The following is a 17,104-nucleotide window of genomic DNA, read 5'->3' as shown; positions in this document are numbered from 1 at the left end:
TCTGTGACATTTTTTCAGACACTTCACACATAAAAGGCGGAAAACGTTAAGTCAAAAGGCAAGAAGCTGAAATATAGCAGTTGATTGTGTTGTGTTTATGCATATTAATATAGTTTATATACGGGTATTTGAAAACGTTACTATTGAAATTTTTCGTCTGGCGTTTACATCGTAATTGAGTTTCTTGCGTAGGTAACAAACCCGTTTGGTTGAGTTACGTAGAATATTATGTTTGTTGTAATTTTACAAAATATTTCTTTGGAAACCAGTTACCAAGGAATAGTTTGTAATACTACAAGAAATATATTGTTAATTTGTACAACATATGGCTAAGATTATTATTTTTATTTATGAAGTAAATTTTTTAGATAATACTGAGTATTTCGCACGAAAATTGGCGTATAATTTTATATTTTTTAATTCAAGCATAACATGTTAAAATCATTAAAAATATAACCGAATATTTAATATTGGACTATATTTTGTTTGATACTATGCTTATTATTGTGCGCAGTTAATACTGGAAAGCTATCGAGGGTAAGTTTTAAAATAACTTTAACTATAGGTGGTTTTGGGACAACACAAAGCATGAGTGACCGGGTAAGAATCCGAATACAGTATTGCCACGAACACTACTTTCAAGTGATACAGTTCAGTTGTTTTCATGTAAATGCACAAATGTCTGTAATTTCACATTGATATTTCTTTTTACATATACAAAAAAAAAAAGATGATAAAAATTGTTGAAACGGAGGAATGAGCCTCATCCTCAGATTGCAGCATTTTAATCTTTCTTTCCAAATGCACAATATCTGCTACTGGCGCCGTTCTTGTTTCATGGATACATCTAAAAAGCACAAAAGTTTTAGTATTTAATGAAAAAAAATTTGAAGAAGAATTACACTTTTAAGAAGAAAAATAGTAACAAGATTTCATCAATACCATAATCTGATAACTTCCAATAATATTTATCAGAATGACGCAATATTTTATCTTTCGATATTAAACATTTTATAAAAAAAGATTTATTAAAAATTAATTAATGCAATGCCTTCTTATTGAAAGTGACTGAGTGCTACAAATAGTTTCGCCTGTAAAATAATAGTTTTTAAAATTTTTTCATTATATATTATAATGTAATAAATTGTCTTAAAAAAATGTTGCTAATAATACTCTGGCACCAAATGTCTTAAAAATAATCCAGAGCGTGATAAATATTCGATATTGTGTTTTAAATTATATTTTAAGCTATAATCATCTTGTACAAAAATAACAAATATTTTTGCAAAACTCCGTTCCCCCGGAGAAACCCCCGGAGAAACCCCCGGAGAAACCCCCGGAATGGCCACCGCATGGGGAGCCCAGGAAAAGAAACGGGCTCCCCATTTGGAAGCCACCTGGAAGGTTTTTTTCTGTTCCACCCAACGTTTCTTTTGGTAGCCTGACTTGTTGCAAGTGATTGTATTCATACCAGAGAAAATGCCACCATTTTGTCTGGGCAATCCGCCTTGGAGGAGCCGGGGCGCGAACCCGGGTCCTACAAGTCACAAGGCAGGCTCTCTACCCCAGAAACAGAGCGGTAGAGCGACGATCGGCAGTCTTCTTAACACTGATGATGTTATTCCACGAGTTTACTGTAGTTGTGTTTGTCATTAACACGTGCTTATTTCTGGCAGTTGATTAGGGAAGCAATCATGTATCTATGTAGGGTATTAAAAAACACGTGAGCGAGAGTTTTTTACTCTCCGGTGGATTGTTACATCTAACCTCGGTAACGAGCAAATGTATATGTTCTCATGTTGCAAATACAGTTATTATATAATATGGAACTTGAAAATAATATCCAACAATTGTGTCTTCAACTATATTTCTGAACACGCATCACACGTAGTTTAAGCACCCGCCGCTAGAATTCGCTGTCGGAGTAGCTACGTAAACAACCGAATCCAATTTCAGACCGAAATATTAAACTGTGTAATGAAACGGCTCCTATAAAAGCAAAAAGTAATTAAAAACATAGTAAAAACCTAATTTTCGACAAGAAATTTTATTAAAATACCGACCATCTGGTTAAAATTCATTTAACCGTTCATACCATTAAATAAATTATAGCATTAGTATATCAAATGATAGTTGTATTATAATAAAGTTTTATTGTTTTATTTTTAATACCCAGGCGCAATCATAGAAATTCATTTCTTAATAAACGTTATATTTTAGTTTAAGTAAAATAAAGTATGATACATTCAATACAATTGACTGAGCTATGTATTTATTAATACTATAGCAATGATATAAACAAAAAATAAATATGTTTTCCAGTAATATTTTATCAAAAAAAAAGAAGTAATAATTAAATAGAATTAATTGGCCATGAATATGGTGCTGGGACAAACCTGGCTTCAATTTGTTAGTTCTCTAAAGCATTACGAACGTGGAACTATCATTCAGGTATTTTTCAAACTAAAACTTGCAATCCACTAGATACTGGCTTTTGATTTGATTTTTTAACAAGGAATTTTTATTAAAATACTGCCCATCTTGTTAAACATTCATTAAAAAGTTTACTCTATAGAGTCTTAGCACACGTTAGAAGTTATATTTTTATCTCGGAAAAAAAAACCGAATTTCATATATTCAAAAAATAACCATAGCTATGTGTTTTACAAAGTTACAAATATCGTTCACGTAGTATTACAAACTATTTCTTGGCAACTGGTTTCCAAAGGAATCTTTTGTAAAAGTACATAAAGGTTTATGGATTTAGATGAAGAGAACCAGTTATTAATATCTGTACAATTGCGCATTTGGTTGAAGTGCGGGTTTCTGAGTGAAGGGTCCTGAGATTGAGTCTCGCGTGAGGCACTTTGCGTAGGCCACTTTTTAAAAAAATATTATTTTAAGACTTGTAAGCAGATTGACATATTGTCATAGAAGTGCAGACGTTTATAAGCACAACAAAAAAAAGGGGTTTGTCTGTAAAGTCGGTTTACGGACGATAATTTTACGTGATAACGTCTTAAGAAAACATGATGAAAAATTGCATACTTTTTAATTTTCAAATATTATTTACAGAAATTGCAAATTTAATTTAAATAATTTGTTTAAATATAATCACGAACAATTAGTTAAAAAGCCCGCCTTAACCTGTTTGACATTATAGAAGATTTTCTCGCACGGTGGTTGGTCGGTTCTTGCATGCTCGGTGGAACGTACCAATTTTTCGTGGTGCAGCCGGCGTTCATCGATTTATATGTAAGATGTTATCACGTCAAGAATAAAGAATTCCTTGTAATTAATTGTACGCCTTTAAGTTGACCCTTCTCCTTCGAAAGGGGTTTTCGTACACATAAAAAAATTCATTGTCTGTAAAGTCAGTTTACGGACGATAGTTTAACGTGACAACGTCATAACAAAACATTGATGAAATGATTGCACACTTTTATGAATAAAATTGAATCATTTTTATTTTAATAATAAAAGAATACATACTTGAAATTATACTAGTAATCAGATTTTTAAAATGCAAGAATAATTAACCTTTATTGCCGAAATTGTTGTTGTAATAAGCAATGAAAACCACATTAACTTTTCACTTCACTTTATAAACAGTCGACGAAACAGTTCACGTGTAGATGACTTGTAATTAATTTTAAAAACTGGCTTTCAGCTATAAAATTTAAATATAATTATGAACAAGTTTTCATATAAATAAAGTGTAATCAATATCTATCATCAATTATATGAATCACCATAATTTTTGACGTGACAACGTCTAATAAATCGATGAACGCCGGCTGCATGCACGGAAAAGTGTCTCTTTACGCTGTTCCGTTACGCTGTGTCCCATTACGCTGTGTCCCGTTACGCTGTGTCCCGTTACGCTCATTGTACGCTTGCGCCGCATATATCTCTCTTACACTCGATTGGCCTATGCGTTCGAGGAGAAGAAAGACAGCGGCAGCACACAACTTACATCTACAAGTGAACTGTTTCGTCGACTGTTTATAAAGTGAAGTGAAAATTAATGTGGTTTTCATTGCTTATTACAACTACAATTTCGGTATTAAATATTAATTATTCTTGCATTTTAAAAATCTGATTACTAGTACAATTTCCAGTATTTATTCTTTTATTATTTAAAAAAAGTAGCATCTGTCGGCAAATGCAGTAATAATAGGTTATGTTACAATTGACTCAAAAATTATGGTGATTCATATAATTGATGATAGATATTTGATTATAGTTTATTGATATGAAAACTTGTTCATAATTATATTTAAACTTTATAGCTGAACGCCAGTTTTTAAAATTAATTACAAGTCATCTACACGTGAACTGTTTCGTAGACTGTTTATAAAGTGAAGTGAAAAGTTAATGTGGTTTTCATTGCTTATTACAACAACAATTTCGGCAATGAAGGTTAATTATTCTTGCATTTTAAAAATCTGATTACTAGTATAATGTCATGTATTTTTTCTTTTATTATTAAAATAAAAATGATTAAAATTTATTCATAAAAGTATGCAATCATTTCATCAATGTTTTTTTATGACGTTGTCACGTTAAACTATCGTCCGTAAACCGACTTTACAGACAACCAATTTTTTTTTTATGTGTACTAAAACCCCTTTCGAAGGAGAAGGTTCTACCTAAGGGCGTACAATAATTACAAGGAGTTCGTTATTCTTGACGTGATAACGTCTTACATATAAATCGATGAACGCCGGCTGCACGCACGAAAAATTGTCTCGTTCCGCCTGAGCCGAGCATGCAAGAACCGGCCAACCACCGTGCGAGAAAATCTTCTATAATATCAAACAGGTTAAGGCGGGCTTTTTAACTAATTGTTCGTGATTATATTTAAACAAATTATTTAAATTAAATTTGCAATAACTGTAAATAATATTTGAAAATTAATAAGTATGCAATTTTTTCTGTCAATTGTAACATAACCTATTATTACTGCACTCACCGACAGATGCTACTTTTTTAATAATAAAAGAATAAATACTTGAAATTATACTAATAATCAGATTTTTAAAATGCAAGAATAAATAACCTTTTTTTACCGAAATTGTTGTTGTAATAAGCAATGAAAACCACATTAACTTTACACTTCAGTTTATAAACAGTCGACGAAACAGTTCACGTGTAGATGTAAGTTGTGTGCTGCCGCTGTCTTTTTTCTCCTCGGACGCATAGGCCAATCGAGTGGAAGAGAGATAGATGCGGCGCAAGCGTAGAATGATCGTAACGGGACACAGCGTAACGGAACAATGTGCGTAACGGGACACTTTTTCGTGCGTGCAGCCGTCGTTAATCGATTTATTAAACGTTGTCACGTCAAAAAATTATAAAGTGGCTCCCGTTCACGTCTGTCTTCCTCAGCGCTGACACGAAATTAGTTGCAAACTTGAACAGCGAGATGACGAGGGTAGCTCGGGCGGTTCATGACGACGCCTGCTGAGTTTCCTACTCGCGAGCGATCCAAGTCCTGATCCACCGAGAACACAGACTGGATTTCCTCGGCGAAAGTCTAGTCGTTTTTCCCTCCGTGACACGCCATTCAGTTAAAAAACAAAGTGTGACCACATAAATAGCCATCGTTAAATAACGGTAAAGGCTGATACGAGGCCATACGTACAAATTTTTGGATTCGGTCCAAGGAAAAAAATATCCAAGTTTGCTTCTTTGAAATCATTTTTCAACTGCAAACTTCGGTAAAGGGTTAACTTCCGTGTTAGATGTTCTGAGTTTGAAAAGAAAGGGTAAGTTGAAAATGTGTTGTGTGTGTCCGTTTTATGTTAAGTTCGTGGCCGTTCACTATCGGACCAACTAAAAAGCTGGGTCGTTAACGAAGTCATATAATAATAAATAAAAATGTTATTTAACTATCTAGCATTTGCATAAAAATTCAACCAAAATGACAGGAAATCAGAAACAAATTGGTTCCATATGTTAAGTATTATTTTAAGTCATGGTTTAAAATAGCAGTTGTTCTAAATAATTTTCACCTGCGAATTTGAGAAAGGACAAATTGCTATTTTTTAAATCTCATATTATCAACGCATAGCTTTAAGCATCTTGGTATATTTAAAAAAAGTGATATTATTGATTCATTGGAAGAATAAAAAGTGACTTTAAAGTATTTTATAAGCAATTTTACAAAAGTTCACGGCTGTCCGAGGATACATTTTTAACAGTTAATTATTTTTACTTCATTTCCTATTCTGAAAAAAAAATTAAATTGGTTATTAGTATTCTTTAAAATACGAAGTTCAATGGATAATTAAAATAATTATTAGGATTTTCCACCCTAGATGAGTTTAAAATATATAAAATTTAAATATCTAAACTTTTTAATAACATAAGAATTTTTCCATTTGTATGATAGCAAATCATTTGAGCTATTGAATATAGCAGGCATATCCATGATATAGTTACAAAAAAAACGTGATGTGTATTTGTCAATCATTAATTGCGGAACGTAAAATGTCTATTCCAGGGATGTTTTAAAACCCAAACAAATATGACCTTCATCCAACGGTGTCTCCAGAAGTCAGGGACGTAAAAATTGCCGCCTCTGTTGCAAAAGTGTGTGCTAACCACTGCAAAACTGATCGATAAGTCTTTGAAGCAATTACATGCTAAAGCTAAACTTGTTCAAGTGAACATATTTAGGAAGCCATATTTAAAAACATTTACTTGATTGAGAAGAAAGTGCTTGTCAGGTAACACCTTAATCTCTTGTTATGGCTCGAATCGATCACAATTACATGTTTAGCGCTACCATGCCATGCAATTAATTATTCTTGACATTCGCTTAGACAAAAAAAATCCGATCATATATTTTTTTTACCGGCTGGGTTTAAAGCGGCTATGTTTTTTACATTAAATAAGCCAAACAAAATCAAGGTTAAGAGATATGTTGTTCTGAAGTACCAGGATGTCCTGGTGAGTTCTGATGAGAAACATGCCAGGAACATGTTCAGACACACGTGTAGACAGTTGTTGCAGAGTCAAACACGTCCCAATGAAGAGGTTCGAAGAGGCGCGCGTAATCGTGGTACAGCACGAGCCAAATACGGAGCTGCAGAGCTCCTGAGCTCGGGCGCGCTACAAAGCGACCAATGACAGACTTCCTGCTCGCTTGTTAACAACTGTCTTTGTCCGTACATGGAGATGAGAAAGCAGCCAACTCGTCCGAGTTCCGGGCCTACTTTCGGCGTGTTCGTCCGCCTCCAAGTGAGTCAGGTCGCGATAATTGTCATAGCACTGCCTATTCGAGCGGAAATAAACACTTAACTGCACTGTAAATTATTTTTAAAACGGAACAGAAATATTCATTTAGCATTACAGATATTTGTACTTTCATGAAATCAATTGTATCACTACAAAATATTGTTCGCAATAATACTGGGTTCGTATTCTTACCCAAGCATTTATGCATTGTGTTCTCCCAGTTTTTTTAATTGTTAAAATTGATTTCAAACCGCTCCCTTAATAGCTTTCCAGTTTTAACTTCGTACATTAATAAGCCTAATAAAACAAAATAAATTACAACTATTAAATATTCGATTATGTTTTCAATGGTTTAAAAAAAATTCTTGAACTAAACAATAAAAATATGAAATTTTGCACCAAATTTTCGTAAAAAAAAACTCAGTATTATCTTGAAAAACGTATTTCATGTATGCAAAAATAACAATATTAATGTGTTTTACAAAGTTACAATATATTTCTTGTAGTATTACAAATTATTTCTCTGAAACTGGGTTTTTTAAAAAAATATTTTGTTAAAGCAGAGAATTTTGTTTCTGTTAATAACACGTGAAAGATTTTAACCAAATCATCATGTAGAAAAAAAAAAAAACAACTGGAAGAAAAAATTACATGGAATAAAATCAACTGTGTGGTTGATTATTTTCTGTTTCATATAGTCCACTAAAACATTGGTGAACCAGCTTCCGTAGTGAAGTGTAGCTTAAATGGATCATGAATTACTATTACAAGATTCGATATATTAGTTAAGTGTTTCAACCCATTAAGTCCAACGGTAAGAGAAAGGTGTCGTTGGTTTACAACCATAGGTACTGAAGTAAAAATTCACGAAAGTAGCTATTTCATAATAGCGTCCAGTCTTTAACGACGAATATCGAATAAAATGCTGCCATCACAGCAAAAATATACTAAATAGTTACTCAAAACAGGATTAAGTGATTTTAGTCAAAGAAATACGTTCCTCTTATTCTTAGGTCTAACAAAATCGTGTTGACAAACCACATTAGTGATCTTAAATCGGAAAAAAAGTATTAATAATTAAAATATAGGTCCAAAATGGAATACACATGGGCTTAGTTTGTGGTGAGATTAGATTAGTCTGATAAAATTCTACTGCTCACAGCAACGTCCGCCACGTTTCACATATGCGGAACAAAATTCGGATTGACCCGGCCGGTAGTCAAACGCTGATAGTCCTTGTGCGAAGTAAGTGATCTAAACACGTTTTATTATACTATTTATTGATAGCTTATAATTTTTGCAGAGTTTATGGGGTCAATCTATGACTTAACACCCTTGCCTTACCAGGGACTTAAACCCAGAACTTTTGGAATCGTAAGCCATAGAACAAAACCATTTACTCCACGTCAGATAGGGACACTAAAATTCATCCGCCGTAATCTCTAAATTCTAAATGGTTAAAATTGCTCCGAATCAGTTTAATTGGGCTCAAAAATTTTTTTAACTGCTCCACATTATATATTTATCTATTCAATAAATCATTAAAATTTTTAGTAAAAAATATTTTTCTTATTTATCAGTAATTTTTTACTAATTTTTTGTAGTGAATTCTACACTTCAAGCACAGATTTATAGTGAAACATCCCTGATTTGCCAGTCACCAACAGCTCACTAACAGAATTTTCAAATATAACATTAAGATTGTAGATTCATAATAATAAATTTGAGTTATTTATCAGTTTTTTTAAAAAAAATGTTTTCCTTATTTATACCCACTTAGTGCGATTTTTCCCATTAGCGAATAGATCGAGTATTTTTCCATCTCATTATTTCATGCACCAGCCTAGATGTTATGTGCGGTTATCGTGTTTACAATAAAAATATATCTATGTTATCTTGTGATTTTAAATCTAGGTAGAAAATTTCTATGAAGAAACGACTGTAGCAAGTAGTTTTAGTTCGATATATATATATATATAAGTTTTTGTTTGTTTGCTATACATAAATCTACAGTTTTACTCATATTTTCATGAAATTTTGCAAACTTGAAGGTTACTGTCGAGGTGAGATTCCGGAAAACTACTCGCCTTCTTTATTACAGTAGCCCTTAAGGGGATTGGTGCACCAGCATCGTATTATAAAAAACAATATATTTGTGAATGATTCAGCTGCTAGAGAAGATTTGAACCATTCTGGTGTAAAATTTATTTTTTTATTTTTTTATTTTAATTAGATTATTGCTGATTTTCGGGAATTTTTTAAATTCAAGCTTTATTAAAAAACTATAAAGAATTCAGTGGTAAAACTTTCGCAGATAAATTTTCAGACACGGGAGATATGACTGTGAGCATTATTTTATCTGTAATCATTATTAATTTAACGTATTTACAATTTAAATTTTAATAAATGAGCTGCTACGAAATTGCGTGATATTCATTTGCGAATTTAATAACATTCGCGTTTTCATTTGTAATTCAAACGCCTACATATCTGTCGGCTGAATGATTGACTTTATTTTAGTCTTTAGCTTATTGCAGTCGGACCTAAAGTAAAAACGTAGCTGTAGATGTTTGAGCCGCGTGCAAGCTCGGATACGAGAAATTATGGAGCGCGCTGGACAGTAGTGACACCTTGCGACAGTTTCCCGAACTTGTTGCAGCCCGTTCCCACCCTGCCACAGCTGTCTGCTGTTTACGAAGGGGAGACGGGATTTCGCGTGAAACTGATATGAAGTCAACGTATTCATTTTCAGTAGATAAGAGAACGTGTTTGGTCTAGCTCGGCGTATAATTGAATGGTTATTCTCTGTTATTATTGAGCACAGTGATTTAGCTAGATGTTTTTTGTTGTAAGCGTGAGATTTATTCAGGAATAAAATGCCGAAGAAGCAGAGTACACAAAAGAACAAAACTATCGAAAGCCATTAGAGCGCTTAGAAAAAAGAATAAAGAAAGATAAGATATTATTTTATTATAGCTTTTTTTGCCATACATTTATTTTTCAGAGTTGCGTATGTACAACGCGATGGACGCGATGCGACAACAAAAAGATGTGTAAAATTGTAAACATGTTTTTTTTCCAGCAATGCGTGAACCATTCATAAACTATACTCAACATGTATACGTATAATTACGTTTGAATTTTTTTTTATGAGAGGCATCAATGTTAACAAGTTTTTTAAGCCACAATAGACTTTTTTCAGAAAAATAAGTGTAGCAGAAAACACTCAACATAGTCTCACACAAAATCAGTTTACATGAATGCAGTTTTAAGAAGTAAGCTACGTAAATAATAGTTAAACATTATTTAATATCTGCTGGTAACGTTTCCAAAGTATCAGCTTCGCCTTCATTCACGAACAATATTCGTGAGCTTATTTATTTATTTGACTGGCGTTTCGTTGGTGACTGTTAGGACTGCAAAATTAGTAAACATTTTTCACCCTATCCAGAGTTAAATATAAGTGTGCGCGGTTAGATGAGGACCTAGATGTGTCTCATGCTTACGCCTTTACACTCTACTCATGCGGGGTATTAACCATGCGCGTAAGGGCGCGTTGCCAATGACCTGTAGGATAGTCTCAACAATCCTCTACGGACTCGAAAAATGTCACCTGCTCATTGGCTACTTGACTTGTGACAACTGTTTGTTGTAATGCCTGTGATTCATCGTTGATTTTGTTGAGGAGTTTTCAGTGATTCAGAGCCTCCCATTTAACTGTGGCCGAATTGAAGAAGCAGTACAAATGTTACATGCTTGAATTCATAGCGAATGTAAACCACAAATATTTACTGATGTAGTGGTTGGTAAAAAAAAAATATTATTCGTATCGCGTCCATCGCTTCGCGCCATGTTGGCTACTATATTATATGGATTTACAAAAAATAACGATTCATTTACGACACTTAAGATAAGGTGTGTAGGATTTTAAGAATTCACTTGAATTAATATTTAAGAACATATTTCAGGATAACTTGTGAAGACGCTCGTACAGACGGCACCGGTTGTGATGACTCATTGTTACCAGAGCAGGTATATACGAAGTGGCATGTGAAACCTCAACACAACTCGAAAATCACTAAGTGTTACATTGAAATGTGTCCGCTACAAATGTTCAGGAATTATAATTTTGAAATCGAGTAGAAATATTCCTGCAATTAGCATTAGGTATATTTTAATAGACATTGAAAGCGAATCATTAAGTAGCTTCAAAATCCAAATACCAGAATACAGATAGTCTGTAACAAAACAGACCTCACCGACTAGATATGGTCCAGATTGTTAATACTAACACATTTGAAAAAACTGACCAGTTACTGAATATGTTTAAAATTTTTAAACCTGTTTAGATGATTGGTGATGTAATAATGTCTCTTGGAAACTACATAAGATTTTAACTGCTTTTATTTCTCCATAAATTCGCAAATCACCATGGCGGCCATTTTACGATCACGATTTAGTTCTTAAATTTTAAATTAGTTTATTTGTTGAGAGCCTGGTACAATGTGTCTGACCACTAAAGCGATCCGAGCCGCATAGTGTATACTACTGCGAGGTTGCTGAAGTAGGCTCGGGTCGGGACGAATTTCGCTGTGAAGAAACAAAGGTTTTTAATACATGTAAAATTATCCCAAAGCCGAAAATTTGTACAGTAGTAGAATGAACATTTCTTAGTAACACGTCAAAAGTTTAAGTACAGCCGCAAACCTTGTGCGTCACACCAGGGGCGCAACAACAAGGGGGGGGGGGGCAAGGGTATTTTGCCCCCCCCCCTTCTGAAACATTGAAGTGGGGGCAAACGGGGGCAAAGAAAGTGCTGTGTAATCAATTTTTAGATAATAAAACTGCTTAAATAGCACCATTTTCCACCTTGAAATACAAATTTTCTAGGGGGAGGACCCCCGGACCCCCACGCTTCAATAGGGAGGATCGATGATTCTTTATAAAAAGGTATATTCCCCCCCCCCTTTGGAAATTTAGTTGTTCCGCCCCTGCGTCACACCAAAAACGAGCAGTTAAGTACAAAATGACAATTTTTTGAAACGATCCACAATAATGGATATTGCTAATGCAGTTTATGGAGTAGACCGTCAGTATGGAACCAAAAATAATCTAGAAACATTGCCCTATCTGAGGATAGTGATAAAAAGCACAAAGTTTAAACATGTTTCTATAAAACAGACCTTTTAAATCATTAAAGGTAACGAATTAACTTTCATTCAATTTTAAGGAAATATAAATACATCTTACATAAACTTAAAGAGCCCAACGTGGAAATCGCTTGAAGTAAACGTTGTTGCATATTTATTCATCTTTAAATTGGTATATGTTTTAAGTGTCTCATACAATTAGTCTGACCACTAAAGCGATCCGAGCGCGTAGTGTATACTACTGCGAGGTTGTCGAAGTAGGCTCGGGTCGGGACGAATTTCGCTGTTAAGAAACAAAAATTTTTAATACATGGAAAATTATCCCAAAGCAAAAATTTTGTACAGTAGTAGAATGAACATTTCTTAGTAACACGTCAAACGTTTACCGATGAAACCTTGTGATCACACCAATAATGAGCAGTTCAGTCCTTAATGATAATTTCTACAATGATCCACAAAAATGTTTCGTAAACTTAATAACTTTAATACTTTTTTAAGTCGGTTCTCATTATGACACCAATGTAATATAAAAGAATGCCCTACATGGTAATTGTGATAAACACCTCAAAGTTTAAACGTCATATTATTAAATTGGTAATTTTAATCATAAAAGGTAAGAAAAAAATATATTTTTATAGAAATTTGACTACATGTTACATAAATTAAATATGTTGAGCGTAGCGTCAAAATCACTTCATAAATATTGTCTGTGTGTGTGTTTTTTTTAAAGGTTTAAATGTGTATATTTTGAGTGTCTGGTACAATAGTCTGACCACTGATGTATTTCAAGCTGCGTAGTGTGTGTGCAGCAGTGTTAAAGTCGCTCGTGCTGGGACGTTTTTTGCTCCAGAAAACTAAGGTTTTTAATGTATGGTAATTCCAGACTGAATTTTACTCTGAAAGAATAAAAGTTTCCTAACTACAAGTGATTTTTGCTGCAAACGTAGATAAAAATCTTCCAGGATGCGATTTGCTTAGGTAAAAGTGTTAGTATGATAAATTCTTTAATTTCTAAATTATTAATAAATAACAACAATAGAACTTCCCAGAAAGTTGTGATAAACTGACGATATTGCGCGAGTAGCAGACCCGTACGTGACTACAGAGAAAGGCTATTTTCCTTGACCGTTAGGATTTCTGGGACAAACACCCTCTCACAGCTAGGGTCATAAAATACGGTCAAACTCTTGCAAAAACATCCACCACCGCTCTTTGCCACTAGCAATTCAACGAAGTAAGCTAGGCGCAGCACTCCAATGAATTAACTTAGAAAAAAAAATACTAAATATGTAATTCTATCAATACATTTTACAACACAACTTATGTTTTATTTATTTTCTGGAAAAAAATAATATTATCATACGAATTATGTTATAAAAGTGACAAAACTCAATAAGTACATTTACGGTGTATGGTTTTCTTCAATTGTTATGTAGTAAACTAATTTTATACAATGAAATATATATATTATAATATAGGCTACATTAAAATTTTGCATAGTTCTGATCGAAAATAATATAGTGTACTAGCTGCCCGACCCGGCTTCGCACGGTTGTATTTATGGGGGGGAAAATGAGACCAAATCGAATAGCACCGATGGTTTCCCGACTCTCAAGCACGCAACGTTGTCATGGAAACGAAGTACCCACTGTTTCCCGGGCTTAAACACCAATCAACATTGATAATCAGTTTATTATTAATTATAAATTATTAAGACTATTAATCGAAATAAAAACTACCCTATCTCTCAAGTTGGAAACAATTACACATAAATGCCAATTTTCATCGAAATCGGTTGACTTGGTAAAGAGTTCACTGGACCTTTTTAGAAATCAGATGTAGTTAGTAATTGTCTTCTTAATTTGAATAATTTATATCACTTTCAAATCCCGACCGACTTTGTTCTACCAGTGTATAGTTATTTACCTGTATATATCTAAAAATTGGTGGTCTGTATTTAATGAGTGATGAGGACTACACTAACAATGAAATAGTCGTTGCCATGGAGACGAATGAAGCATCAACAATGCTACAGCCGTTGCCGTGGTGATTTTCTGCCAACTCATACATACATCACATTAGAAAACTCTAAAATTATCAGATTAAGACCATTAATCGAAATAAAAACTATCCTATCTCTCAAGTTGGAAAAAATTACACATAAATGCCAATTTTCATCGAAATCGGTTAAGTGGTTTAGGAGTCCATTGAGGACAAACATTGTGACACGAGATTTATATATATTAAGATTAGAAATAAAACATAATTATATTTTTTGGTATTAAAATCATTTTGAATAATAAAATTTTTGTAACAAAATACGAACACACATATATATAAAACCAGAGGTCCTCTAGAATTTTGATTTACAAGTTCCAAGCAGAAATTGTTTATTATTAATTTTATTGTATCAAAAATCATTCATATAAGAAAAAAGAATATGTATATCTCAATAGATGTAACATGAATACACCATATCATATGCATTAAATATATTTTAAGTAATCCGTAAATAAGACTAAGTTTATTGAGTGTCGCAGTACGCAGCGTGTTTCAAAGCCCGCCGGCCGTGAAAGATCAGTACGGCCGCAGTACACTGCAACGCTCGGGCAGCTTTAATGAGGCAAATAATTATGCTAGACTCTTTATAAATATACTATCTTAAAGCTAAAAGTATAATTAAAAAACATTAGACATTTTTTCGCATTGGGCTCTTCAAATCGGTGTAAATCGTATTTTTATCTGGGTGGCAAAGATAAAAAAATATATGTCGTGAATTAATCGCTTTATATCATATCTTAAATATTAAAAATTTATTTATTTTCTAACATTAATGGGTGTATTACAGTTTCTAGATTATTTTGGTAAGTTTACGGACAGTCAAAATTAAAAACTGTATAAATGGGTAGCATTTTAATGGACTGATGCAAGTTGCTGTCACCTAGGACTTAAATGCAAATTTTCGGTGATAACGTACAAAGTCTACAGCGGTAAACTTTCTGTATGTTATTAAGCATAGTCAACTCTACCACAGTACAAAAATTCAGCTTTGGACAAATTTTTCACAGGTTTGTGCATTTTTAAGTCTTGGTTTCCTGGAGTAACACGAAAGTCTACGCGGGGTAGGGCGGCTACCTGATCCGAGAATGAAGGATAGGGCGAGATGGGAAGCGAAGATAATAGCTGGTTATCGCGGTTCGCTTTCCGTCCGTGTTGGAGAGAGAGAGAGAGAGAGAGAGAGAGAGAGAGAGAGAGAGAGAGAGAGAGAGAGAGAGAAAGGCGATATTGTGGAAGACCTTCGAAAGATTCCCGCTAGATGGCAGGCCTCAGAGCTGCGACCTTCGACAACCTCCACCCACAGAAGCTCTCTCGCCACTAACTCGCCAAATCTAACCCGCTAGCTTATATACGTGCTGGCTGGCCTTACAGTAGTAATAAACAAGCATTTATGAAACACTTAAGCTCATTTCCAACAAATTCTGGCGAATGACTGTTTTTTGTCCTGCACCAATCCCCTTAAAGCAGACTTCCAGTACGTATCGATGATGAAACTAACGCTATTGCATCGTTGATGATCTCCTGGCACCAGCATGCATGATGAGCCGCGCGGAGAGTGTTTGCCGTGGCAAGGCGCTGTCCGGTACACGAGCTAGTGCACGCCGTCCAGGAGGACGAGGGTCGGTGCAAGCGCGGACTCACCGGCGAAGCAGACGACGAAGACGACGGCGATCCTGAGGACGCTGCTGCAGCTGCGGGCGGCGCGGTCCATGGCGTGGCGAGGGGAGGGTCGGCGCCGCGAGGAGCACGGACAGAGAGGGACGGACGGACGGACGGACGAACGGAGACAGAGAGACAGAGAGAGAGAGAGAGGGGGGGATAACTCGTCGACCGACCTGCGCCGCGCGCGCCAGACGACTGAGCGCTCGCCGGGACGGCGGGGCGGGTTATAAGGCTCGCTCCCGGGCCCCGGCGCGGGGGAGAAGGTCGCGTCACAGACACCCGGAGGACCACTCCGCCTTAGCTGCAGTCTCCTCTCTCGGCAGGGATGCCATCTTGGGGGTTTTCCCCCCAAATTTGAGGGGAACAAAGCTGCAATGCTGTTTTTTTAGGAGGTAAATTTATTCAGGGGGATTTTTTTTTAGCGGGTACATTATTTAAAAAAAATTTTGAGGGCGTGAATTTAAAGTGTATATCTTGAAAACAAAGTAAAGAAAGAACAGCAACACAAGTGGCGAAAATAATTTTAGCTCTCAAACAGGGTGTACAATAAAAACTTTAGAGTTTTTTTTTTATCTAAATCTAGGGGGATTTGAAGTTGGTCCTAGGGGGAACACTCTGTAGGAGTTGGCATCACTGTACTCTCGGCTCCCCTGGCGCGTCTGCAGCCAGCAGCACCGAGCACGCGCGACCCATCAGGCGGTTCATGACGTACACAACATCAACACTAACTCCCGTTGCGAGTATGCGACCGGCACACACAGCATTGAAGATTTATTTCCCTTGTTGAGTGTGAGACCAGCAGTATCAAAATGCACGACATTAAAAGACGGTTTCTTTTTTTTGGGTATGCCACCTGCAGTATCAAACGCGCGCATTTTTTTATTGAATGTTTCCTTTGAGAATACGTGATAGGCAGTAAAAAAAACCACGAATAAAATTTTTAGTATACGATACGCAGTACCAAACATACACAACATTTACCAGCGGTT

General features: G+C 35.0%; 1 protein-coding gene across 1 annotated transcript in view; it reads right to left on the bottom strand.

The window, feature by feature from the left end:
• The window catches only part of LOC134528093 (agrin), a 143,748-nt gene extending 127,438 nt beyond the window's left edge, over positions 1-16,310 (bottom strand). Inside the window, exon 1 of the mRNA XM_063361347.1 lies at positions 16,095-16,310. Within this exon, the coding sequence (XP_063217417.1) occupies positions 16,095-16,164 (70 nt within the window). The 5' untranslated portion in view covers positions 16,165-16,310. The remainder of the gene's footprint in view (positions 1-16,094) is intronic.
• Between the last annotated feature and the right edge of the window lie 794 nt (positions 16,311-17,104).

This window comes from Bacillus rossius, chromosome 1, assembly GCF_032445375.1.
Source record: "Bacillus rossius redtenbacheri isolate Brsri chromosome 1, Brsri_v3, whole genome shotgun sequence".
NCBI classification, from domain to species: domain Eukaryota; kingdom Metazoa; phylum Arthropoda; class Insecta; order Phasmatodea; family Bacillidae; genus Bacillus; species Bacillus rossius.
This window is presented reverse-complemented; position numbering and strand designations above follow the sequence as displayed.